We start from the raw sequence: 25,440 nt of genomic DNA on the forward strand, positions 1-25,440 counted from the left end.
AAAGTGAGGTGATTTCAGCACTGATTTTGATTCTGAATCAGAATGGAAGATTCACCGTGTAAACATGGCCTAAGGTGTCTGGCCACGGTATTTCCCCTCTCCCCATTAAAATAAAAAAAATTTATTAAAAAACACACACGATTCACTCATCAGACGAATGAGCATTCAGCTAATGTGTATAGATGGTCTTGATTTGTGTTTTGTTTTTTAAGAACACACCAACAACAAATTGGCATTTAAGATAACTATTTGTTTCATATGCAGCATCAACTACATTCTGAGTACATGTTTGTGATCACAGACTGCAAGGTGCTTGAAGTTGATGCTTTTGAACAAAAAAATTGCAGAAAGTCAACAAAATCGTATTCATAAAACTGAAAGGCCAAAAAAATAAAAATATCAGTCCATCGCATGACCATGCGCGCCTCTCCTCCCATGCCCAGGGAAAAAGTGCAAGAAGTTCCCAACTGCTACTTGGACACACACAAGAAAAACAAAAAACTGGGCTACAAGAACTACATGTCCTCTGTATATCATTCCTCATCCGATGAGCTCTGGTCAAGAGTGTACACCATAAACAGAACTTCTGGACGTGCAGGAACACAGGGGTGCCCAGGGCGCACAATCTCAAAGCCCAGGAAACTGAATGTCTTGAGGAGTGGACCTATGAGAAGAAAGGGAGAGAAAAATGTGAGAAAAGGAAAAGAGAATATATTGACCATCAACTAAATATTCAAACAATAAATTGAAGAGGAAAAGACCACCACACCTTTAACTTGACCCCTACTCTGTAAAATTCCATTGAAAAATTCAGAAAAACTGAAATTTAGAGGGTAAAAATAAAAATATGCAACGACATTGTAGATCAGAATTAGCCAATCACATTTAAACTCATGTTAAATAGTAGGTAGTAGTCAGTACACAGCTGCCATTATTTAAAGGGATTCTGAGTAACCCCATATAAAGTTCAGCTGTTCTATTAGGATTTTCCTGACATTTTCTTTGTTGCATGTGACAGCAATAGCCATGGTCTGTAAAGACCTTACAACACATCAAAAGGATCTGATTGTTGAAAGGCATCAGTTAGGAGAAGGGTACCAAAGAATTTCAAAGGCATTAGATATACAATGGAACACAGTGAAAACGGTCACCAAGAAGTGGATTACATATGGCACAACAGTTGCATCACCAGGAACTGGACATCCCTCAAAACTTGATGAAAAGACTGGTCCGGGAGGCTGCCAAGAGGCCTACTGCAACATTAAAGGAGCGGCAGGACTTTCTGGCAGGTACTGGTTGTGTAGTGCATATGGCAACAATCTCCTGTATTCTTCATATGTCGGGGCTGTGGGTTAGGGTGGAAAGACAGAAGCCTTTTCTAACAAAGAAAAACTTCCAAGCCCGGCTACGTTTTGCAAAAACCTACATCAAGTCTGCCAAAAGCATGTGGGAAAACATGTTATGGTCTTATGAGACCAAGGTTGAACATTTTGGCCATAATTCCAAAAGGTATGTTTGGTGCAAAGCCAACACTGCACATCACCAAAAGAACACCATACCCACAGTGAAGCACGGTGGAGGCAGCATTATGCTTTGGGGCTGTTTTTCTGCAGCTGTGGCTTTATTCAAAGTGGAGAGAATTATGAACAGTTCCAAATATCAGTCAATATTGGCACAAAACCTGCAGGCCTCTGCTAAAAAGCGGAAGATAAATTTCACCTTTCAACACGACAACGACCCAAAGCATACCTCCAAATCAACAAAGGAATAGCTTCACCAGAAGATCGTTTTGGAATGGCCCAGCCAGAGCCAGACCCGAATCCCATAGAAAATCTGCAGGGTGACCTGAAAAGAGCTGTAATCAGGAGATGCCCTCGCAATCTTACAGATTTGGAGCGCCTTTGCAAGGAAGAGTGGGCAACAATTGCTAATATATGTCATGCTGATTGACTTTATGACAGCATTCAGTCTTTTTGGGTAGAAGTCCAAGGGTAATTCAACAAAGTATTAGTTTAAGGGTTTGCATATTTATGCAACCACATTATTTTTGTCCTTTATTTTTCCACCCTAAAAGATTTCAGTTCGTTTTTCAAATACAATTGTACAGATTATAGGTCACATTAAAGGTGGAAAAAGTTCTGAAATGACAAAAAAAAAAAAAAAAAAAAAGTCAGTCCAAGATTTAGACATGACAAAAAAACATTTTAAGAGGGGTGTGTAGACTTTTTATACCCACTATAAATACATATCAAAAGTTTGGACACTTTCATTCCATGGGTTTTTTTTTTCTTTTCTACATTGTAGAATCATATTGAAGACATGAAAACTTTTTAAAGGAACACATGAAATGAAGCGCTAACAAAAAAAGTGGTAAAGAAACTGAAGAATGTAACATATTCTAAAGTAGCCAACAGTCTTGAAGGAGTTTCCAGAGGTGCTGAGCATTTGTTGGCTGTTTTTCCTTCACTAAGCAATCCAACTCCTCCCAAACCATCTCAACTAGGTTTAGGTTGGGTGATAGTGGAGTTCATGTCATAACACAGCACTCTCCTTCTTTGTCAAACAGCCCTTACATAGCGTGGAGGTCTGTTTGGAGTCATCGTCCTGTAGAAAAATAAATAAAAATGGTCCCACGAAGCGCAAACCAGATGGAATAGCATGTCGTTGCAGAATACCATGCTGGTTAAGTGTTCCTTGAATTTTTAATATATCACCAACAAAGCACCCCTACATCCTACTCCATGCTTCAATGGGAACCACACATGTAGAAACCATCTTCTCACCTTTCCTGCGTCTCACAAAGACATGGCAGTTGGAACCAAAAGTCGCAAATTTTGAGCCATCAGACCAAAGTACAGATTTCCACTGATCTAATGTCCATTCCTTGTGTTTTTTTGCCCATGCAATTCTCTTGTTCCTCAGTAGTGGCTTATTTGCAGCAATTCGAACATAAAGGCCGTTTTCTCACAGTCGCCTCTGAACAGTTGATAAATGTCTGGTACTTGATCTCTGAAGCATTTATGTGGGATCTAATCGGAGGTACTGGTAATTCACGATTTCTGAGGCTGGTAACACTAATGAACTGGTAACTCCTGGTCTTCCTTTCCTGGGGGAGTCCTCATGAGAGACAGTTTTATCATAGCGGTTTTCATGACTGAACTTGAAGATGCCTTCAAAGTTCTGAAATCTTACAGATTGGCTGACCTTCATTCATATCTTATGGTAATTGACTGTTGTCGCTCTTTACCATAGTAAAATGGTTCTTGCCATAATGTGGATTAGAACAGTAGCTGAATTGGGCTAAACACTGTATAGAAGTGTGTACCAATCCTACCTCTGCACATCACAACTGATTGAATTTCTTGCCTTCATAATGTGTTTAAGACAAATAATGAACTCTTGACAAGGCATACATGTGAATTAAAGAGGCTCTGTCACCACATTATAAGTGCCCTGTCTCCTATATAAGGAGATGGGCGCTGTAATGTAGGTGACAGTAATGCTTTTTATTTAAAAAAACGATCTTTTATCACAAAGTTAGGAGCGATTTAAGTTTATGCTAATGAGCTTTCTTAATGCCCAAGTGGGCGTACTTTTACTTTCGACCAAGTGGGCGTTGTACAGAGGAGTGCATGACGCTGACCAATCAGCATCATGCACTCCTCTCCATTCATTGACACTGCACTAGCGATATAGATATATCACTATGTGCAGCCTCACACACAAGCCCTAACATTACTACAGTGTCCTGATAATGAATACACATGACCATCCAGCCTGGACGTCATGTGTACTCAGAATCCTGACACTTCTGAATCTTTTCTGTGAGATTCCAGCAACGGATATGAAATCTCGCGAGAACACGGAGCTAAACGAGATTTGGTTTCACTTGCCGGAATCTCACAAAAAAAAATAAAAATAAAATTTCAGAAGTGTCAGGATTCTGAGTACACATGACGTCCAGGCTGGATGGTCATGTGTATTCATTATCAGGACACTGTAGTAATGTTAGGGCTTGTGTATGAGGCTGCACATAATGAAATAACGATCGCTAGTGCAGTGTAAATGAATGGAGAGGAGTGCATGATGCTGATTGGTCAGCGTCATGCACTCCTCTGTACAACGCCCACTTGGTCGAAAGTAAAAGTACGCCCACTTGGGTATTAAGAAAGCTCATTAGCATAAACTTAAATCGCTCCTAACTTTGTGATAAAAGATCGTTTTTTTAAATAAAAAGCATTACTGTCACCTACATTACAGCGCCCATCTCCTTATATAGGAGACAGGGCACTTATAATGTGGTGACAGAGCCTCTTTAAATGCCATTCCAGGTAGGGCTGGGCGATCAAATTAATTCGTCCCTTCATTGAAGCACAATTCTTATTTTAATCAGAATCGTGAAACAGATATTAGCCTCGACCCGACGGCAGCGGCTTCTCATTATGGGGGAGGGGAAGAAGCTGCTAAAGCAGCAAATCCAGCACCAGCAGTCTCTCTGGACTCACACCCTCCTGACCCTCGACCGGTTTAAAATCAGCTTCCCCCCGACTGAGATAGGGGCGGTCTAATGTAAAGTCTCCTGTCACATAGTGGAGAGAAATGGTCTCATATGCAGAGTTTCTCTCTCTTCCCTATATAAATTAGACTGTCTCTCCGGTCAGATATACAGAGGAGAGACTGTCTCATATACAAAGAGCAGGCACTTTCCTTTTAGCATGCGCAGTAGTAGGAGTAATTAAGGAATTATGGTGCCTGCAATTCTATTATGTAAAATAATTGTGTATTGGTATTTTATTTAGATAAGGAAAATGCATGCACAGTAATTCCTTAATTACTCCTAAAAATAAGAAAAGAGATTCAAATCGAGGGTTGAAAACATAAATAAAATACATTTTATTGCAAAATCACCCAGCACTAATTCCAGGTCACTACCTCATGAAGCGGATTTAGAGAATGCCAAGAGTGTGCAAAGCTGTCAATGCAAAAGAAGGCTACTGTAAAGGATGTAAAATAAAAAACTAATTCTGGTTTGTTTCATTTTTGTGTTTTCCCACTTAATTCCATATGTGTGCCTTCAAAGTTTTCATGTCTTCAATAGGATACATACCAAAAAAAATTAAATTGGACCTTTTTGGCGATGTATGCCACTTTATATGCATATATTGCAGCCTTCCACCAGAGATAAAACTTTGAGCCTTCTATTGTAGGTATACATCTGGTGAATTGCTCAAACTTAATGTGAACAGAGTCTTATATATACGTAGTCAAAACAAAGGCATGTTTATATGTCCCAGTGATGTGCCACCTTTGTAACACAAGTAGGGATGTCATGATATCAGAATTTGGACTTTGTGTAGTATTGCGATTTCGATACCACTTCAATACTTTGCCAAAAGTAATAAAAAAAAATAAAAAAAAGTTCTTCCATTTTCTGATGTGTGATCAATTTTTAATGTGCCTCACGATAGTAATTAACCCCATCATGTTTCTCAGTCATAATGGTTAATGTGTAGGGTACATGATGGGGTTAATTACTATTAATGTGAGGCACATGGAGGTTAAATTCATCACACCTCGTGCCCCACAATAAGTGAAAGAAAGCCGATTAACTTTTTTTTCCAGCGTACACATCATAAAGGACGCAAGAAAATTGTTGTGCAGGTTATTACGGCCTCGCCAATACCGAATGTGTATATTTTATGTATTGACTTATTTTAATGTTTATTGTAAAAAAGGTGTGTGTGTGTATTTTTTTAAATTTAATATTACTTTAATGTACTGGCAAATATCTATATGCCAGTACATTAGCCGGTGAACGGATAGTACACAGACAGTTGTTAGGACATACGTATGTCCTAACAATAGAAAATATGGTAAGACAGCCCTGGGTTCCTTCAATGGACCCTGGGCTGTCTGCCCATATATGGGATGTCTCTCAATCGCGTCACAGGGATTCCTGTGATGCGATCCAAGGGGCATCCCCCCTTCTCATTTTCCCCTGAATGCTGCAGTCCACTTTGATCGCAGCATTCAGGGGAATAACGGCGGAGATCAGAGGTTTCTCTGACCTCCGCCATTATAGAGCGGGGCTGCGGCTGTGTAATACGGCCATTGCCCCGCTCCTGACATTAAGTGCGCACGCAGTCAGCAGGAGGTGAGGCGGTTCAGGCACTGAAGACAGAACATGGGGGTGTTTTACAGTGCGCCCGCCATGTTCTGTCTTCATTGCCGGCAATCATAAGTGCAGTGCATCATCCGGACAGCGCGCACATGTCAGGACTCAGGAGCGGGGCAATGGCTGTATCACACAGCCGCAGCCCCGCTCTCATACATTCATGTGTTACTATACTTAGCTGTGCGGCCGCACAGCTAAGTATCGAAATACATGAAATAAGGGTATTGTACCATTTGGGGGTGCACGGTATCGAAGTTTCGATGCATCGTTCATCCCTAAAAACAAGTGACCAATGGATTTGCTAATGACTACGGCCCACATGTATCAAATGTGGCATCATTTTAGTCAGTGTCTAAGTTAAACGGTAGTGACATTTTGCAATATACAAAAATATATATACACGAGTTTACAATAAAAAACTGTCACACTGACTAAAAGCATGGCACTTTCTCTACACCAAGCGTCAGTGTGGTGAAATCACACTGTTGAGTTTTGAAAAAGTTGCACTTCATAAATACGGTATGTTGCAGCTCTTCCCAAGAATAAGCCAAGGCTGACAATATCGTGAATTACAATGCACCAGAAAAGGTGCAACTGCTTTGATACAGGTTGGCCTATATTCTCCATTTACAGGTCTGAAGACACCCATATACCTCGGCATCTAGTTTCATATTTTTTTTTTTTGCTGACGATTTGAAGGCAGAAAAGCAGGTTTTGACCCCTGTGTGTCCAGATAAACCTGCTCATGCTTCTTTGGTTAAATTACACTTGAGATTTACTGAGGTAAGCCATCTAATCCTTTGGGTATTTATAGATGCCTTGTCAATTATTTGCAACACCCATATGCAACAAGGTATAAGTTTAGATGCGATACCATAGCTCACAGTTAACTAGATCTTGGAAGTCAAAATTGACAATTTTAGCAAACTATTATTAGTCCTTCGTATTGACTAAAGTTATCCATAGAGAGCAGGAGGTCATCTGGATCCAACCAGTGTTATTCTTCCTTATGGGGATGCTGGTAATTAGGGAATGTACAATGAAACATATCAGCAACAGGAATGATATTCCATGCAAATAGTGTTTATGTATTATCTTATCAGATATCTCAAAATATAAAATGAATGGATTGTTTTTGTACCATAAGTGACAACTATAGGCACGATCTTTATGGTCAGACGGTTTATGGCCATTTTAAGTTGACAGGTGACCTTATATTCACATACCTCTGTCCTCTCGACTCTTTCTGAAGCAGATAAAGACATATCTAACGTCCATCTTTTCTTCTGCAAACTCAAGTAGAGCCAGCAACCTATGAGCAGACAGAATAGGTATATCAGATACAAACCAAATGGAAACAAACCAACAGTGAATGTGTATCATGTACTTCATTATGCACGTTATATCTATTTCTGTATACAGAGTTGTCAGACGTTGAGGTCGTGAAACAGCTGTAGACCAATTTTGCTCTACCTCACCGTACCGCTGTTTATGCTACGGTATAATAAAGAATAGGTGAATGCCATGATAGGTTACTTAGGATAAATGGAGAGCACCACCAGTGTGAACAAAAACAGCAGTGAAGGTATAATGCACCGGTGACGTTATAACGAAGGCTTTAAAAGTGGCAGTCCGTTCTCACTCTGTGGATATATCTCTGCAGTACATGCATTTCAGAGGCACCATATGGGGGCATGTGGAGCCGTAACATTATTCCTTAGGGGTGGCAATTTAGAGTGGGCATGGGAAAACATGTACTTAATGCTCTTGGTCAATGGAAGTCAAAAGGTTATTCTTATGCCCCGTCTAGCAAGAAATAAAATCAACACAAAAATGTAGATCATTCTATTACATAGATTTTTTTTTTTTTACCAATTTTGCACATAAACACATTTACAATAATTTGAGAATCAAAGCACAAGCGGCATATAAAAATATGATCCATTACGTTACAAACATATTTTTGCATACCCCTCTTTGCTTCCATCAGCTAAGATGCCCTCAGGTATTTCCACGAAGAGGCTCTGATTTGACAGCATGGCCTTCCATGAGGAATGTTTCACCTCAGTGAGCTTATATTGGAAATGGACAAGGTGGGGCTTCCCATCATTCCCCGGGAGATCCTGAGAAACTGTAAGCTTCTCGTCCTGCATCAAGCAATAGATAAAACAAGTCAAACACTGGCAGTCTTCCTGCCGCTGCTAGTTTGCGGTTTTTAATTTTTTTCCCCCAAGAGAATTGGTAGTTTTTATTGGTACCATTTTGGGGTACATATGACTTTTTGGCCACCCAATTCCTTTTTTTTGGGGAGGTGACCAAAAAAACAGCAATTCTGGCGGTTTTTTTTTTGTTTCACGCCGTTCACCGTGTGGGATAAATAACGTTACATTGTAATAGTTTGGATTGTTACAGACGCAGCCATAATATAAAATGGGGAAAAAAAAGTTTGCATTTTATACATATTAAAAAAAAAAATACAATTTTTTAGTTTCACAAGCGTATAGCTTTCACATTAGGAGGACCAAGACGGCAGACATGGGGGCCATCACACATCGGAACTCCCCTCTATCTAATGGCTTAGATGCCACAGTTGCTATGGTTTAGTTATTCAGACAACGGACAGAGGGAGCACTACTTATACATGGAGATGACAAGGGTTCCATCATTTTGATCATAACACTGCATGCTGGACTATTGCTGCCCAATGTGACGTAATGATCAACAGGCCCTATTAAAAGTGCAACAAATCTGACAGTGATGCTGCGTCAAGCCTCCAGCACAGATGTGAGCAGAGCCACAAATTGAAGTGAACGTGCATTAACTAAACCTAACAAAAGAATGTTAAAATAATTGGGCTACTTGAAGATGGACAACGTGTTCATGGGTAAGTGGTTGAGTAATCAAATTGCATTTTGTGAATCAAATTTTAGGGCTATATCACACAGGAACCGGTGGTTGTCGTCGCAGCAGTATAAAGAAAGATTAGCAGGGGACCATTGACGCAGGAGATAAAATAGGACTAGATTTTTTCATTATTTTAACACATACAGGAGGGTAAATATATTCCAAAGCCTGAAAAACCCGAAGTTGATTTGCAAGCGAATCCGCGGCAAAAACAAACTAGGCTGACCAGATTTTTGTAGTTGCAGTTTGAACTGCCACCGAACCGGACGTGGATTAACCCTATTCAATGGGGCTAATTTGTGGGAGGATATTTTATTCACGGAAATAGCGCAGAATACAACGCTACTGTTTCCGTGACAAACGGAAACCTAGCAGAACAGATGCAAGCTGAAACCGAAAAAATACCATTGATATCAATGGTACTGCAAACCGTTCATGAGATGAACAGAAAGCAAAACACTGATGTGAACAGGCCCTAACCAGTCTCATAGGGACTGCATGAATCTTTTTAAAAACAGTAATCAGAAAGAGCACAGGAACATAGCAAAACGGATCACAAAAGCAAACAGTGAACGGATTATCAGGTGAATCAATATCCTTTTCTTGAGTTGCCAAGTTTGACCGCAATTATTCTATTACATATTCAAATACGTTAAGGCCTCATGCCCACTTTAGTTTTTATCTTCAGGGTGCTATCCGTATTTGTCACTGATAGCACCCTGAACCCATTCATTTCAATGGGCCCATGCACACTTGTTATGTTGACGGATCCGTTGTTCCGTTCCGTCAAAAGTAGAGCATGTCCTACTTTGGTCAGTGATTCCGTGACTGTGGGGCCCATAGAAGTCAATGGGTCCATCAAAAAAACCGGACGGCACACGGAAGGCTTCCGTGTGCCGACCGTTTTTGACGGATCCGTTGCCCTAGCAACGGCAGGGCGTGCCAAAGTTCACAGACTGGGACATGTGACAAGTTTAATATCTTCAGTTTTTTTTTTTGTTTTAACGGAAACACGGAAGCCAAACGGAAGCACAACGTCCGTTTGAAACAAGTAACGGACACTGAGTACACGGAAACCACATGGATACCATAACGGACCCCTGAGAAACGGCCGTGAAAATGGTGATGGAAGTGTGCATGAGGCCTAAGTGTCTAAACAGGTTTCTTTTCTAATAATTTGTTTCAGACAAATTAGCATTTACAGAAAGATTTGACACAGAGCTTAGGTTGAAGCCTGGAAATATTATAATGAGGGACATTCCTAGTTTTGTATATCAGGTGCATTTGTCACATTCCAGATGAAGCAACTATTTTAAATCCTATAGTGTGAAAGTACTTAACCGCTTAGTGCCGCAGCCTTTATTGTTTTTTCATTTTCACTTTTTTCCTCCTGCCGTCCAGAAATCATAACTTTATTTTTTGGGCATGACCGTATGAGGGCTTGTTTTAGCGGGGTGAGTTGTAGTTTTTAATGGCACCATTTAACCCCTTAGTGCCTAAGGGGGTTTTGGCCTTGTGGACACAGCCGATTTTTGCAAATCTGACATGTGTCACTTTATGTGGTAATAACTCCGGAATGCTTTTACCTATCCAAGCGATTCTGAGATTATTTTCTCGTGACATGTTGTACTTTATGATAGTGGAAAAATGTCGTTAAACTCAATATTTATTTGTAAAAAACACCAAAATTTAGAGAAAATTTGCAAAAATCTGCATTTTTCGAAATTGTAATGCATCTGCTTGTAAAACAGATAGTAATGCCACACAAAATATTTACTAGTTAACATTTCCCACATGTATACTTTATGTTTGCATCATTTTTTGAACGTCCTTTTATTTTTCTAGGACGTTACAAGGCTTAGAACTTTAGCAGCAATTTCTCATATTTTCAAGAAAATGTCAAAATGCTATTTTTTCATGGACCAGTTCAGTTCTGAAATGGCTTTGAGGGCCTTATATATTAGAAAGTCCCCATAAATCACCCCATTTTAAAAACTTCACCCCTCAAAGTATTAAAAATAGCATTCAGAAAGTATTTTAACCCTTTAGGCATTTCACAGGAAATAAAGCAAAGTAGAGGTGAAATTTACAAATTAAATTATTTTTTTATGAAACTCATTTGTAATACAGTTTTTTCTGTAACACAGAAGGTTTTACGAGAGAAACGCAAATAAATATTTATTGCCCAGATTCTGCAGTTTTTAGAAATATCCCACATGTGGCCCATGTGTGGTAATGGACTGAAACACAGGCCTCCGAAGCAAAGGAGCACCTGGTGGATTTTGGGGCCTCTATTTTATTGGAATATATTTTAGGCACCTGGTCAGGTTTGAAGAGGTCTTGTGGTGACAAAACCATGGAAACCCCCCAAAAGTGACACCATTTTGGAAACTACACCCCTCAAGGAATTTTTCAAGAGGTATAGTTAGCATTTTTAGCCCACAGGTTTTTTGCTAAATTTATTGGAACTGGTCTGTGAAAATGAAAATCTACTTTTTTTCTGAAAAAACATACAATGTTTTAGTTTTTACAAGGAATAAAGGAGAAAAAGCACCCCAACATTTGTAAAGCAATATCTCCCGATTACGGCAATACCCCACATGTGGTAATAAACTGCTGTTTGGACCCACGGCAGGGCTCAGAAGGGAACGAGGGCCATTTGGAGAGCAGATTTTGCTGGAATGGTTTTCGGTGCCATGTCGTGTTTGCAAAGCCCTGGAGGGACCAAAACAGTGGAAACTCCCCAAAAGTGACCCCATTTTTGGAAACCACACCCCTCAAGGAATTTTTCTAGGGGAATAGTTAGCATTTTGACCCTACACGGTTTTTGCTGAATCTATGGGAATTATGCCGTGAAATTGAAAATCTAAATTTTTTCTAATAAAATGTCGTTTTAGCTCCGATTTTTTCATTTTTACAACAGATAAAGGAGAAAAAACACCCCAATATTTGTAAAGCAAACTCTTCTGAGCACAGCAATACCCCATATGTGGTAATAAACTGCTATTTGGACACATGGCGGAAGTTAGAAAGGATGGAGCGCCATTTGACTTTTGGAGCTCAAGTTTTGCTGGAATGGTTTGCGGCCCCATGTGACATTTGCAAAGCCAATGAGGGGCCAAAATAGTGCAAACCCGGCAAAAGTGACCCCATTTGAAAACCAACATGCGTTTTATCCAATGCATTTTTTTTTGTGGCTCAAAAATGCCGTGTGGACTCCCAGCCTAAAGCTGGTTTTACACAGGTAGATTACATCTGGTAACGAGCACTAAATGAGGATAATGCGATTGGCACTCATTTGCTCCATTTACACGGTGCAATGATCAGCGCTATATGGGGGGGTGATCTGTCAATGCAATCGTTCGTCCCCGTACGGTCTTCATATCCCCGGAAGTACATCCCCTGTTCACACGGTGAGATGTGCTGCCGACAAACGATCATTTTTATGGTGGCATAAAAGATCCAATCAGCCGGTGAATGAGTGTTTGCTCGTTCATCTGCTGACTGTTCACATGGGCCAACGATCAGAAAAGAGCGTTCGTACGAGTACTCGTTCGTCCGATCTTCAGCTTGTGTAAAAGGGCTTTAATATAGCAGAAAAGTTGAAAAGTGTTGCACCGTAGAAAGCATGATTTTCTATTATACAGTTTACCATAGGGGGAAGCCGGTCTGAGAAAACGCAAAGTGCCCGGATAATTAATTGACTAAGCTATTGTTTTCGCTAAAAAACGGAAACCATTTGCAACAGAAGCATTACCATTGAAATCAATGGTAATGTAAACAGAAGCTATGGCTTCCGTTGGTTTTTCCATTTATAGGTCCCTCCAACGGAAAGGTCTAACGAACCCATGAACGGAACACGACGCGGATGTGAACAAGGCCTTAATGGAGGAGTTTATTATGCTAGAAACTTGAGAATAATTTTTACCTTATAAATCACAGCTGGGAGTGCAGGATCCCTGCCGTCCCCTCGCCCACCGGGGATCTTCGACAGTGGGTGAGGGGCATCAGGAGCACCACAGAGGCCCGGGAATGAGGTGCCTGCAGCACTGAAGCTGAGGATTGCTACTCAAAGGTAAAATACTACTGCAAAATAGAAGCAAAAAAAAAAAAAGGGTTAATGATAATGACACACAATAGGTATAACAAAACCTTGACATATTTAAAGTATCACATACTCAAACACCAAATAAAAAGACTATTACATTGCACAATGGCCTATTGGAAGAAACATTAGCATACTCATAAATATAGCAAAGCCAACTCAATTGCTACAAGTATTATGTAGGGGCTAGTGAAATATTAGCTCGCCTTACTATGTAAAGGCAACAGCATTCATTGGGCACAAGTTTAACAGTTGTAGTATTTCTTTTATATCGACTCCTGAATAGCACAGAGCAGCAATGCTCATTTTTAGCTTTGACGTAGTAAAGGGCATAAGAGGATCTCTGTAATAGCACCATTCAATTATCGCTAACCTTTCAACGATCTTTGAATAAATCAATAGCACAAGCGAATAAGAAACTTTGTAATGTATGTTAGAGAAAAATACCCCCCCCCCATGCACTGATCATTCACTCAATTAACTACTAAAACCTGTTTTGAGAGAGGATACGGGTTATTAAATCACTGAGGGATGAGGTTATATGCTACCCATAGAAGTCTAAGGAGATGGGAGGGGGAGAAAAGAGCAGAGTGGAAGAGACAGAGAGGCACACAAAGCTGCAGCAGCGTCTAGCTAGTATTAGGGTATGTTCACACACCGAGTCAAAAACATCTGAAAATACAGAGCTGTTTTAAAGGGAAACAGCTCCTGATTCAGACTTTTTTTTTTTTAAGCCACTCGTGATTTTCACTGTTTTTTTAAGGCTGTTTTTGGAGCGGTTTTCTGTCAATGAAAAATGGCTCCAAAAACATCCCAAGAAATGACCTGCACTTCTTTTACGCGGCCGTTTTTCCCATTGCAATCAATGGGCAGATGTTTGAAGGCATTCTGCTTCCGATTTTTCGGCCGTTTTTCGGGTGCTTACGGCCCAAAAACGGATGTGAACATACCCATAGACCCCAGTGCTGGATTCACAGCTACACTGCTCATTACTTCTGTATAATTTCCATGTTGCTGCTGTTTGAGGGTGTGCTACAAAGAGATAGGGGCGCAGGATGTTCTCTTCTCTGTGTGTGCAATGCATGGCAAACATGATAGCAGTCAGGCTCCACCCACTAGCACAGGAAAGACTGAGAAAGTCTGCAGATGGGAAAACTAAGAAATACCATATACAAGTCAGAAAATGTCCAGAAAGAGTAATTCCTCATTTAGACATTATAGTAGCCTATTTTGAAAAGTCACCTGAAAGGTTAGGTACACTTGGTAAGCAAAACATTTGGGGCATAACAGACCAAATGCTGGGAATTCCTACTTGTGCCAAGAGTTACACTATAACAATTCAGATATCAACACTTCGATACTTTGCATCCCCAAACGGTTCAATACCGTTATTTCATGTATTTCGATACGGAGCTGTGTGGTAACACATGAATGTATGAGAGCGGGGCTTTGGCTGAGTAATTCAGCCACTGCCCCGCTCCCAAGTGCTGACAAGTGCGCGCGGTCAGGATGATGCGATGCGGCCAGCGCTGCACTAATGAGCGGTGGCACTGAAGACAGAAAATGGCAGGCGCTGTGCAAAACACCCCCATGTTCTCTCCTCAGTGCCTGAACCGCCGCTCATTAGTGCAGCGCCGGCCGCATCACCTCAGGCTGACCGCGTGCGCACCTAATGTTAGGAGCGGGGCAATGGCTGTATTACACAGCTGCAGCCCCTCTCGATAATGGCGGAGATCAGAGAGCTGTACGCAGCATTCAAGAGGAAGTGAGAAGGGGGGGGGGAATGCCCCTTGGATCGCATCACAGGAATCCTTGTGACACGATTGAGGGACATCCCATATATGGGCAGACAGCCCAGGGTCTATTGAAGGAACCCAGGGCTGTCCTACCATATTTCCTGTTAGGGGGATACTTAGGTATGTCCTAACAACTGCCTGTGTACTATCAGTACACAGGCTAATGTAGTGTAATATAGATATATACCAGTACATTAAAATTTAAAAATAAAAGTAAAAACAAAGTAATGTTAAATTTAAAAAAAATACACATACACCTTTTTTGCAATAAACATTAAAATAAGTCTCAATACATAAATATACACATTCAGTATTGGTGCGGCCGTAATAACCTGCGCAACAAGATTTTTGCATCATTTATGAGGCATACGCTGTAAAAAATTAAAATAAAAACTGGTTTCTTTCACTTATTGTGAGGCACAAGGTGTGATGAATTTAACCTCCATGTGCCTCACAGTAATAGTAATTAACCCCATCATGTACCTCACACATGAACCCATTATGACTGAGAAACATGATGGGGTTAATTACTATTAATGTGAGGCACATTCAAAATTCATCACACCTCGCGCCTCACATCAGAAAACGAAAGAACTTTTTTTTTTATTACTATTGGCAAAGTATCGTTTTGGTATCGAAATCGCAATACTAAACGAAGGATCGGTATAGAAGTACAAATTCTGGTATCGTGACATCCCTAACTGCAACACTGGAAAATATCATTTTGCAACTGCTGATCTAGTGTGGTTCTTAGAATATGGAATTCACTGTTCATTAGAAAAATAAGCCTGACCCGCCCTCAAGCTCCAACTGGTATATAACTACTTTAAATAATTTCTGCTATTGGTTAAGTGAAATACGGATTCAGAAAGATGGCTTCATCCATGCAAACTAGTGAAGAAAAAAATAATAAATTAACAATTGCCATCAATATTCACATAGTCAGAATTTCTCTTTATTTTTTACTCAGAAGACAATGTAATACATGATCTTGCCAAGTCTTCCTTCTTCCTTTGTTCAGTGACTCTCGGCTCTGGCGAAGTACTTGTCTACACGTAATGGAATTGCTGCGTATTTTCCGTCCGGAATTGGATGGAAAATACAGTAGAAGCAAATGTCATCCACACGCTGCAGAAAAATTCAGTCCAGAAATTTACCTGCGGTGCGTAATCTTAGTTTAAAAGCATGTCAATTATTGCTGCGTAAAGTGGGCTGATTTCCTGCGTTTCTGATGTACTGCGCAATTTGCTGCGGAAACGCTGCAGAATTTCTTATAGGGGGGGGGGGGGAAATTACATCACAGGAAGAATATATATATATTACCATCACACAGCCCTTAGAAAAAACACACCATAAAACCGCAGCAAAAATCTGCACTATTTTCCGCCGTAAAAAAATGCATGAAATGGTGCGGATTTTCCACCGTGGATTGACGGCTAGTTGATGCGTAAATACTGCAAAACTTTTCTGCAGCAATCAATTACGTGTGGACAAACCCTAAGGGATTCTGATCATCTATTCTGTCAGAGGAACAGATGAATCAGCTATGCTATGGTTTGTGGAAAAAACGGAAACAGGCGGAAACCGACTGCAACGGAATCATTACCATCGAAAGCAATGGTAATGCAAACGCAAGCTATAGTTTTCGTTCATCTGTTACTCTGACAGAATGGATGAACGGAAAAAACCAAAAGGAACCCGACACTGATGTGAACAGGGCCTTATATAACACACACACACACACGTGGTTTCCAGGAGACTGGACTGCAAAAAGATAGGACATGTGTTATTACGGCAGTATTTTGCGGTCCAGGCGCATAGAAATTAATGCATGCGGCCATGTGCACGGCCTGCAATTTGCAGGCAGCCCGCGGGTGACACTCCGCAGCTGTCCGAGCCGCAAATCATGGCCGTGCACACCACTACGGTTGTGCGCATGAGGCCTTAATTACCTGGTCCATAATTATGGATGAAAACTACAGTGGTGTGCATGGGGCCTTATTCACAAGAATGTGGCTTTCATTTACAGCTTGCACATAGGGCCCTGCAAGTCCCTGTTTACACAAAAACAAATGCCTGCCACATCACCTCACCCTTCAGTTTTGCTGACTTTGCAACAACTATTTATCCTGTTACAGCTGCTGTATGGGTTTTCAGTTATCCCCACTGAAGAAACAATTCTATGCAGCATAGTGGGAATGCGGCTATAATGTGTCGTCGTATGCCACCCCTGAGCTTGCATTATCGGCTAGCTAGTAAATAGTCCTCAATGCGCATAAATGTAAATGTAGTAGGGAGATTAGGCTCTATTCACATAACCGTTAAAAACGACCATTTTCTGAACAAGGCTGCCAAATTTGTGGCAAAATGCAGTGGAAAATATCCACTACGTGCCCGTAATTTTTTTTTTAGTGGCACAATGATTTGAGAATATTTTTGCCAAACTTAAAAATCCTGCAACTAGTTTTATCCCATCCAGAATTTTCATTCAGAAAATACCCAGAACTGTCAAATGCCAAGGAAATACCAATGCCAGTTATTCTTTTCTTCCTGCTCAGCATTCCATTCAATCAGGGAAATGTTATATGTCTGGTGCACTGGGAAGGTCACAAGCTAATCCAAACAATACGGATTACTGTCCAAGGAAGATTAGGAAAACGATTAGCGACCCAGATATCAAGAGTATAAAGCAATCTGACCCCTACAAGCTTGTTAACAAGGATCCATCACAACTTTTACCCCTTTGAAATAAGAGTTAGGTGGACGGGTCTTCTAAACAAGGACTATAGTTACCATTAGTAAAGGGTAGAAGTCAATTATAGGGGTAATCGCCACGCTGAAAATCATTCTACATGTTTAACTCCTTAACGCCGAAGGACGGATATATCCGTCCTCAGCAGCTGCTAGTTCGCGGAGGAGGACGGATATATCCGTCCTGTGATGGCGCGGGTACTGCCAGTGTACCCACGCGATCAGCAGCAGGAGCACGGCTGTTATACACAGCCTGGCTCCTGCTGCAACTGCCAGAATCGAAGCGCGCGCCGATTCCGGCAGTTTAACCCATTAAATGCCGCTGTCAATAGTGACAGCGGCATCTAATGTGTTTGACAGAGGGAGGGAGCTCCCTCTGTCACCCGATCGGCGCCCCCGCAAACAAATCGCGGGTCGCCGTCGGGTTTCCATGAGAGCCGGGGGTCTAACAAAGACCCCCGGGTCTGTCTTCAGCATCTGCCTGTTAGGCCATGCCAGAGGAATGACCTAATAATTTGCCTGTCAGTTTTACACTGACAGGCAATAATGCTTCGGTATACTAAGTATACCAAAGCATTATATATGCGATTAACAGATCGCATAGTGAAGTGTCCTGATGGGACTTTAAAAAAAAATGACAATCAGTTAAATAAAGTTTGTGAAAAAAAAAAAAAAAAAATTACAGTCAAAGTCAAATAAAACTACTTTTTTGGTCCAAAAAGTGGTTTTATTTAGTAAAACTGTCAAAACAAATCACACATACACATATATGGTATCCCCGCGATCGTAACGACTTGACCAATAAAATGAACACATTAATTAAAACGCCGGATGAACGGCGTCCAAAGAAAACGCAAAAAACAACGGCAAAATTCTCTCTTTTCTCCCATTCCCCCCATAAAAAATAAAATAAAAGTTAATCTATAAGTCCTATGTACCCCAAAATAGTACTAATGAAAACTACACATTGTCCCGCAAATATCAAGCCCACATATGACCACATCGACTGAAAAATAAAAACGTTACGGCTCTTGGAATGCGGCGATGCAAAAACAAGTAATTTTTTTTCTAAAAGGGTTTTTATTGTGCAAACGTAGGAAAAACATATAAAACCTCTACATATTTGGTATCCCCGTAATCGTGCCGACCCATAGAATAAAGTTAGCATGTTATTTACGCTGCATAGTAAACGGCGTAAATTTATAACGTGAAAATCAATGCTGGAATAGCTGCTTATTTTCAATTCTCTCCTAAAATAAAGTTAATAAAAGTTAATCAATATTTTATAAGCATCTAAAAATGGTACAATTACAAAATACAACTCGTCCCGCAAAAAACAAGCCCTTATACGGCTATGTCGACGGAATAAAAAAAAAGTTACGACTCTTGGAATGCAACCGTGAAAAAAACAAAAAATAATCCTTGGTCATTAACGTGCAAAATGGCCCGGTCATTAAGGGGTTAAATTAAGCTGGAAGAGGTCCACGCTGTTCTTGAGATGTGAAACATCAGTAAAGCTGGTCATAGACAGAAAGTCATTCTTGATATGCAAACAATCCCCTAAAGTATCATTGTTTTAAGAGTCATATGATAATTTGTGTGCACTTTTCATAAACTACTCTTATATGGGTACATAGATGTATCAATAGACACCAAAAAGAAAGAAAAAAACGTTCAAAGAGCAAATAAGTGATGAATTATTTCTTCAGAATGAAGCTAGAATAACCAGCAAACTAATTAAAGAAACATACAAGAACTACTAAAGGATCTGTATCAGAAACAATATACAGGTCAGGAGCCCTGCAACTGTGCAAAGAAAGTGATATCAGCACATGAAGTTTCAGGTTTACCATGTAAAAATTCCATGCAGGGTGTCCTTACACATCTTTACTGTCATTAGGTCAGAAGGATCACGTCACCTGACAATCCCTTTAGGGGCTACACAAGAGCCACTTATTACAAGAACATTCAACTCCTAATCCACACATGGAATAAGCGTTTCACCAAATGTAAAAAAGCATCTGTTACCTTCTTTGGTCAATTGTATATTACAAAATGGGAGGATTCAATTTTGGAATGTCTTACACCTTAGTGTTCCCTTGAGCTACTTTTCAGGAACGTTTGCTCAAGTCTAACGCCATGTTCACACGGCACATGTTCAGGCTGAGGCAGCTTACAAGAGAAGACAGCCTCTGAAAAAGGCATTTTTGGAGCGGATTTTCGATACATTTTTGCAAGTGTTTTTGAAGCACATTTTGAGTCATTTTCAAAACAGTTTTTAAAGTGTCAGCAGGAAAAAAAAAAAAAATCAACTTGTAAAACGCTTTAAGTGACATCACTTCTATTTTATGAGACTTTTTAAATTCTGCACCTCAAACTACAGTGTATTTCCCCATTGAAATATTTTTCGCGTGTACTTTGTAGCGCAATATAAGCGTTTCAATGTGCCTAAAATAATGATGTGAACATGGTCTAAAGGGTTTGATTATCTCTCAATGTGTCTAAAGGCTGGTGCTTCAGTGAGGGCTCTGACCAATCCCATACATTGTAAGGCCTAATTCACACGAGCGTATTTCACGTCCGTGTTACGCGCGTGAAAATAACGCACATCACACGGACCTATAAGTAAATGGGGCCATTCAAACATTGCGTTTTTCACGCAGCATGAAACTCACTACATGTCCTATACTTGTGCGTTTTATGCACATCACGCACTCATTGAAGTCAAAGGGTGCGTGAAAATCACAGACAGCACACGGACGAACATCCGTGTGCTGTGCGTGATTTGCGCAACAGTAGATCAAGGAATGATAAGAAAACCACCTCCTTCAGTTTATTTTGCCAATGTAAAAAATGCATGACATACGCGCGTAAAACCGCTGACCAGCACTATACACTGATGTCACATGGAACTGCAACGCAGGAAAAACGCTGAGTTTTTTTACGCGCACAAAACGGACACGTTCATGTGAATAAGGCCTTACTCAGTGGTCACGACAAAAGCAGCACATAGAGGAAGCGGACAAATGATGTGTATTCAAATAGGTTGTCCCAAATGGACAATTCCTGTTCATATACCGTATTAGAACATATAAACATCAAAAGAAGGGACCCACCATATTAGTGAAAGCAGCACTGAAAAAAAACACCAAGAAAGAGTAGCTCTTGTTTTAACCCCTTCCCTCTTTGGCCACTTTTGACCTTCCTGACAGAGCCTCATTTATCAAAACTGACATGTTTCACTTTATGTGGTAATAACTCCGGAATGCTTTTACCTATCCAAGCAATTCTGAGATTGTTTTCTCGTGACACATTGGACTTTAAGTTACTGGCAAAATTTGCTCGATATGTTCAGTATTGAATTGTGAAAAACACCAAAATTGTGAAAAATTTGCATTTTTCTAAATTTAAATGTATCTGCTTGTAAGACAGGCAGTTATAACACAAAATTGTTGCTAATTAACATCCCCCATATGTCTGCTTTAGATTGGCATAGTATTTTGAATATAGTTTTATTTTTCTAGGACGTTACAAGGCTTAGAACTTCAGCTGCAATTTCTCACATTTTCAAGAAAATTTCAAAAAGGCTATTTTTACAGGGGCGAGTTCAGTTGTGAAGTGGCTTTGAGGGCTTTATTTTTTTTAGAAAGTCCCCATAAATCACCCATTTTAAAAACTTCACCCCTCAAAGTATTCAAAACCGCATTTAGAAAGTTTCTTAACCCTTTAGACATTTCACAGGAATTAAAGCAAAGTAGAGGTGACATTTACAAAATAAAATTTTATATCCATTTTTTTTGTAACAGATTTTTACCAGAGAAACGCAACTCAATATTTATTGCCCAGAGTCTGCAGTTTTTAGAAATATCCCACATGTGGTCCTAGTGTGGTAATGGACTGAAGCAGCGGCCTCAGAAGCAAAAGGAGCACCTGGAGGATTTTGGGCCTCCTTTTTAGTAGAAAATATTTTAGGCACCTTGTCAGGTCTCAAGGGCTCTTGCGGTGCCAAAACAGTGGAAATCCCCCCAAAAGTGACCCCATTTGGGAAACTATACCCCTCAAGGAAATTATCTAGGGGTATAGTGAGCATTTTGACCCCACAGGTTTATTGCAGAAATTATTGGAAGTAGGCGGTGAAAATTTAAAATCTACATTCTTTCAAAGAAAATGTAGGTTTAGGTAATTTTTTCTCATTTTCACAAGGACTAAAGGAGAAAAAGCACTACAACATTTGTAAAGCAATTTCTCCCAATTAAAACAACACCCCACATGTAGTCCTAAATGGCTGTTTGGACACACAGCAGGGCTTAGAAGGGAAAGAGCGCCATTTGGCTTTTGGAGCTCAAATTTAGCAGGAATGGTTTGCAGAGGCCATGTCGCATTTGCAAAGGCCCTGAGGGGACAAAACAGTGGAAACCCCCACAAGTGACCCCATTTTGGAAACTACACCCCTTGAGGATTTCATCTACAGGTGTAGTGAGCATTTTATTAGGATTGGGCAGTGAAAACAAACAAAAATCCTTTTTCTTCAATAAGACGTAGTTTTAGCTCAATTTTTCATTTTCTCAATAAATAAAAGAAAAAAAAAAAGAACCACAACATTTGTAAAGTAATTTCTCCAGAGTACGTCAATACCCCATATGTGGTCATAAAATGCTGTTTGGGCACACAGTAGGGCTCATAAGGGAAGGAGCGCCATTTAGCTTTTGGAGCGTGGATTTTGTTTGGTTGTAGTTTTGTTTGGAGTTTTACTGGTGTTTCAGTTTATAATGTGGGGGTACATGTAAGCTGTGCAGAGTATCAGGGGCAGTGTCAGGTGGTATAATAATGGGGTAAACAATAAAATAATCCATAGATGTGTGTTACGCTGTAAAGCAATCCTTTCCGCACAGGCCGGTGTCGCACTGATAAATGGTGTCCTTACTTATCTCCCATTTGGTCCACATTTCGCACCTTTGCAGTTTGGGGAATTTTGCTGGGAAGTGTAGTCCTGGTATAATACGGGCACCCTCGCTTCAAGCAGATATGTTTGGGTCCTTCCCTTCCTGGTTCCCTAATTTTAGTGCCTTGATAATTCGCCTCTTGAAACAGAAGAAATGTTCCCCTCGAGCCAGCACAACTGCATATTTTTCTTTCCTGACTTATTGGAGCCTTAACTAATTTTTTCATAGACGTAGTGGTATGAGGGCTGTTTTTTGGTGGGATAAGCTGTAGTTCTTATTGGTACCACTTTGGGGTACATGCAACTTTTTGATCACTTGTTATCCTTTTGTTTGGGAGGCAAGGTAAATAAAAACAAAACAAAAAAAAAACAGCAATTCTGCCATAGTTTTAGTTTTTTATACAGCATTCACCATGCGTTATAAATTACATGTTCCCTTCATTCTGCGGGTCAGTCCGATTCCGGCGATACCTAATTTATAGCACTTTATGTTTTACAACTTTTTGCACAATAAAATTACTTTTGTAAAAATAATGTATTTTTTCTGCCACCAAGTTGTGAGAACCATAACGGTTTAATTTTTTTGTCGACGGAGCTGTATCAGGGCTTGTTTTTTGCGAGACGAGTAATAGTTTTTATAGGTACCATTTTTGGATACGTGCGACTTTTTATTTCAATTTTTGTAAGACAAAGTTACCCAAAAAAAAAAGCAATTCTGGCATTTTTTAGGTTGTTTTTTACGGCGTTCACTGCGAGGGACAAACAACATTTTTATAGTTCAGGTCGTTACGGACGCGGCGATACCAAATATGTATGTATTTATTATTCTTTTTACAATAATAAATGACTCGATAAGGGAAAAAGGGAGATCGTGTTTTAGGTTATTACTTGAAACTTTTATTTTATTTTTTACAACTTTTATTTTTACACTTTTCTTTAGTCCCACTAGGGGACTTGAAGGTCCAACTGTTTGATTGATGTTCTAAGACATTGCACTACCTATGTAGTGCAATGAATTAGAACTGTCAGTTATTCACAGACAGCAAGCCGATCAGGCTCCGGTCAGGGCCTAATCAGCTTCCGTAATGGCAGACAGGAGGCCATTGTTAGGCCTCCTGTTGCAATAGTAGCAGTCGCCAGCCTTGCCATCGCATGGCAGGCTGCCGATTTGCTACAAACCACTTTGATGCAGCATACGCATTGGATCACTGGATCGAAGGGGTTAATGACAGGAATCAGAGCTAGCGCCGGTTCCTGCCGATACATCGGGGTGTCCGCTGTAACATACAGCAGACACCCACTACTGATGACGCCAGGTCAGCTTCTAAGCCGGAAGCTGAGCCGGCGCCATCTTGCCGATGGTATCGGAAGCCTTTCTAGGCCCCGCCGCCGAGCAGGGCATGGGAGGCTTCCGTTGCTGGCAGACCGAGAGGTAAGTATAAGGGAATGTGCACACGACCTCTTTGCAGACATAATGGAGGAGTTTTACGCCTCGAATTACGCCTGAAAAGACGGCTCCAATACGTCGGCAAATATCTGCCCATTGCTTGCAATGGGTCTTACGATGTTCTGTGCGGACGAGCTGTCATTTTACGCTGTCAAAAGACGGCGCGTAAAATGATGGCTCGTCAAAAGGAGTGCAGGACACTTCTTGGGACGTTTTTGGAGCCGTTTTCTCATAGACTATTGAAAACCGCTCCAAAAAACGTCTGAAAATCAGGGGCTTTATTTGGACTCTGCGTGTGAACATACCCTTAGGCCTCCGATCGCCTTTGCACCTACCGGCAACCCAGCAATCACGTTGCTGGGGTGCTGGTGACTAAAAACTCTGCACATGCTGTGATCTCTATTGAACACAGCATCTGAGGGGTTAATCGGCCGGATCGGATGCTAGATCCGGTCCTGGCCGATACCTCAGGGTGACAGCTGAGCCCTTCCCGATTGCGCCGTATATTTACGGCGGATCTCAGGAAGGGGTTAAGGACTAAAAACAGTCTATGTCATCTCCCATTGAATTGAATGGGCACCTAGTAAAACTAGATTTCTTGCAGGAGAGATGTGTGGCCACCTGCAACCCCAACAATATCAGCAAGATCGCTGGGGTGGCTTCATTCCCAAAGGGGGTTATCCAGTTGAAATAACCCATTGAGGAAGGATGCCCAAATGATTAGAAAAAAAGAAACATTTTAGTAATAGATGCTCTTTAAATTAACGTCACTAATTCTGTTGCACAGAATTGAGCTTTCTACAGTCTTGGCCAGATTCACACGAACGAGTGCAACCTCGGACATGAAAAACGGCTGTTTTTCACGTGCGGGTTGCACCCGTGTGGGTCTCGTTTTCACTGATCCCTCAGACTTTAATCTATCGAGGGATCCGTGAAAACGGAAGAAATTCGGATGTGTGACGGCTGTTTTTGTAATCTAGGTCTTTATTCTATGGGGGATCCAAGAAAACAGGACCCCACGGGTGCAACTCGGACGAAAAAAAAGTCAATTTTTCACGTCAGAGTTTACACTCTTTCTTATGAATCTTGCCTTGCAGACAACCAAATGCGAAAGTATAATTGTATATCCTGTGCGATCGCTAACGATGCCCTGGTTTGTGGAGGAATTGAATTGCTTACACACAGAATTGCTGTAGAAAATTTCTGCAGCAATTCCGTTGAAAAACGCAGACATTCCACATGGGCAAAAATGCACCATTTCCTGTCGTTTTCATGGCAGAAAATGGTGTGTAATTTGATGCGTTTTTCTCAATGCTGGGA

At 40.7% G+C, this 25,440-nt stretch overlaps 1 protein-coding gene across 1 annotated transcript in view; it reads right to left on the reverse strand.

Annotated features, from left to right (window-relative positions):
• Positions 1 to 229: 229 nt before the first annotated feature.
• The window catches only part of OAZ2 (ornithine decarboxylase antizyme 2), a 54,569-nt gene continuing 29,358 nt past the window's right edge, over positions 230 to 25,440 (reverse strand). The window contains 5 exon segments of the mRNA XM_075859430.1: positions 230 to 664; positions 7,402 to 7,487; positions 8,147 to 8,322; positions 13,008 to 13,088; positions 13,090 to 13,165. Coding sequence (XP_075715545.1) covers positions 534 to 664; positions 7,402 to 7,487; positions 8,147 to 8,322; positions 13,008 to 13,088; positions 13,090 to 13,165 — 550 coding nt within the window. The 3' untranslated portion in view covers positions 230 to 533.

Source organism: Rhinoderma darwinii, chromosome 3, assembly GCF_050947455.1.
Source record: "Rhinoderma darwinii isolate aRhiDar2 chromosome 3, aRhiDar2.hap1, whole genome shotgun sequence".
In the NCBI taxonomy this organism is placed as follows: Eukaryota; Metazoa; Chordata; class Amphibia; order Anura; family Rhinodermatidae; genus Rhinoderma; species Rhinoderma darwinii.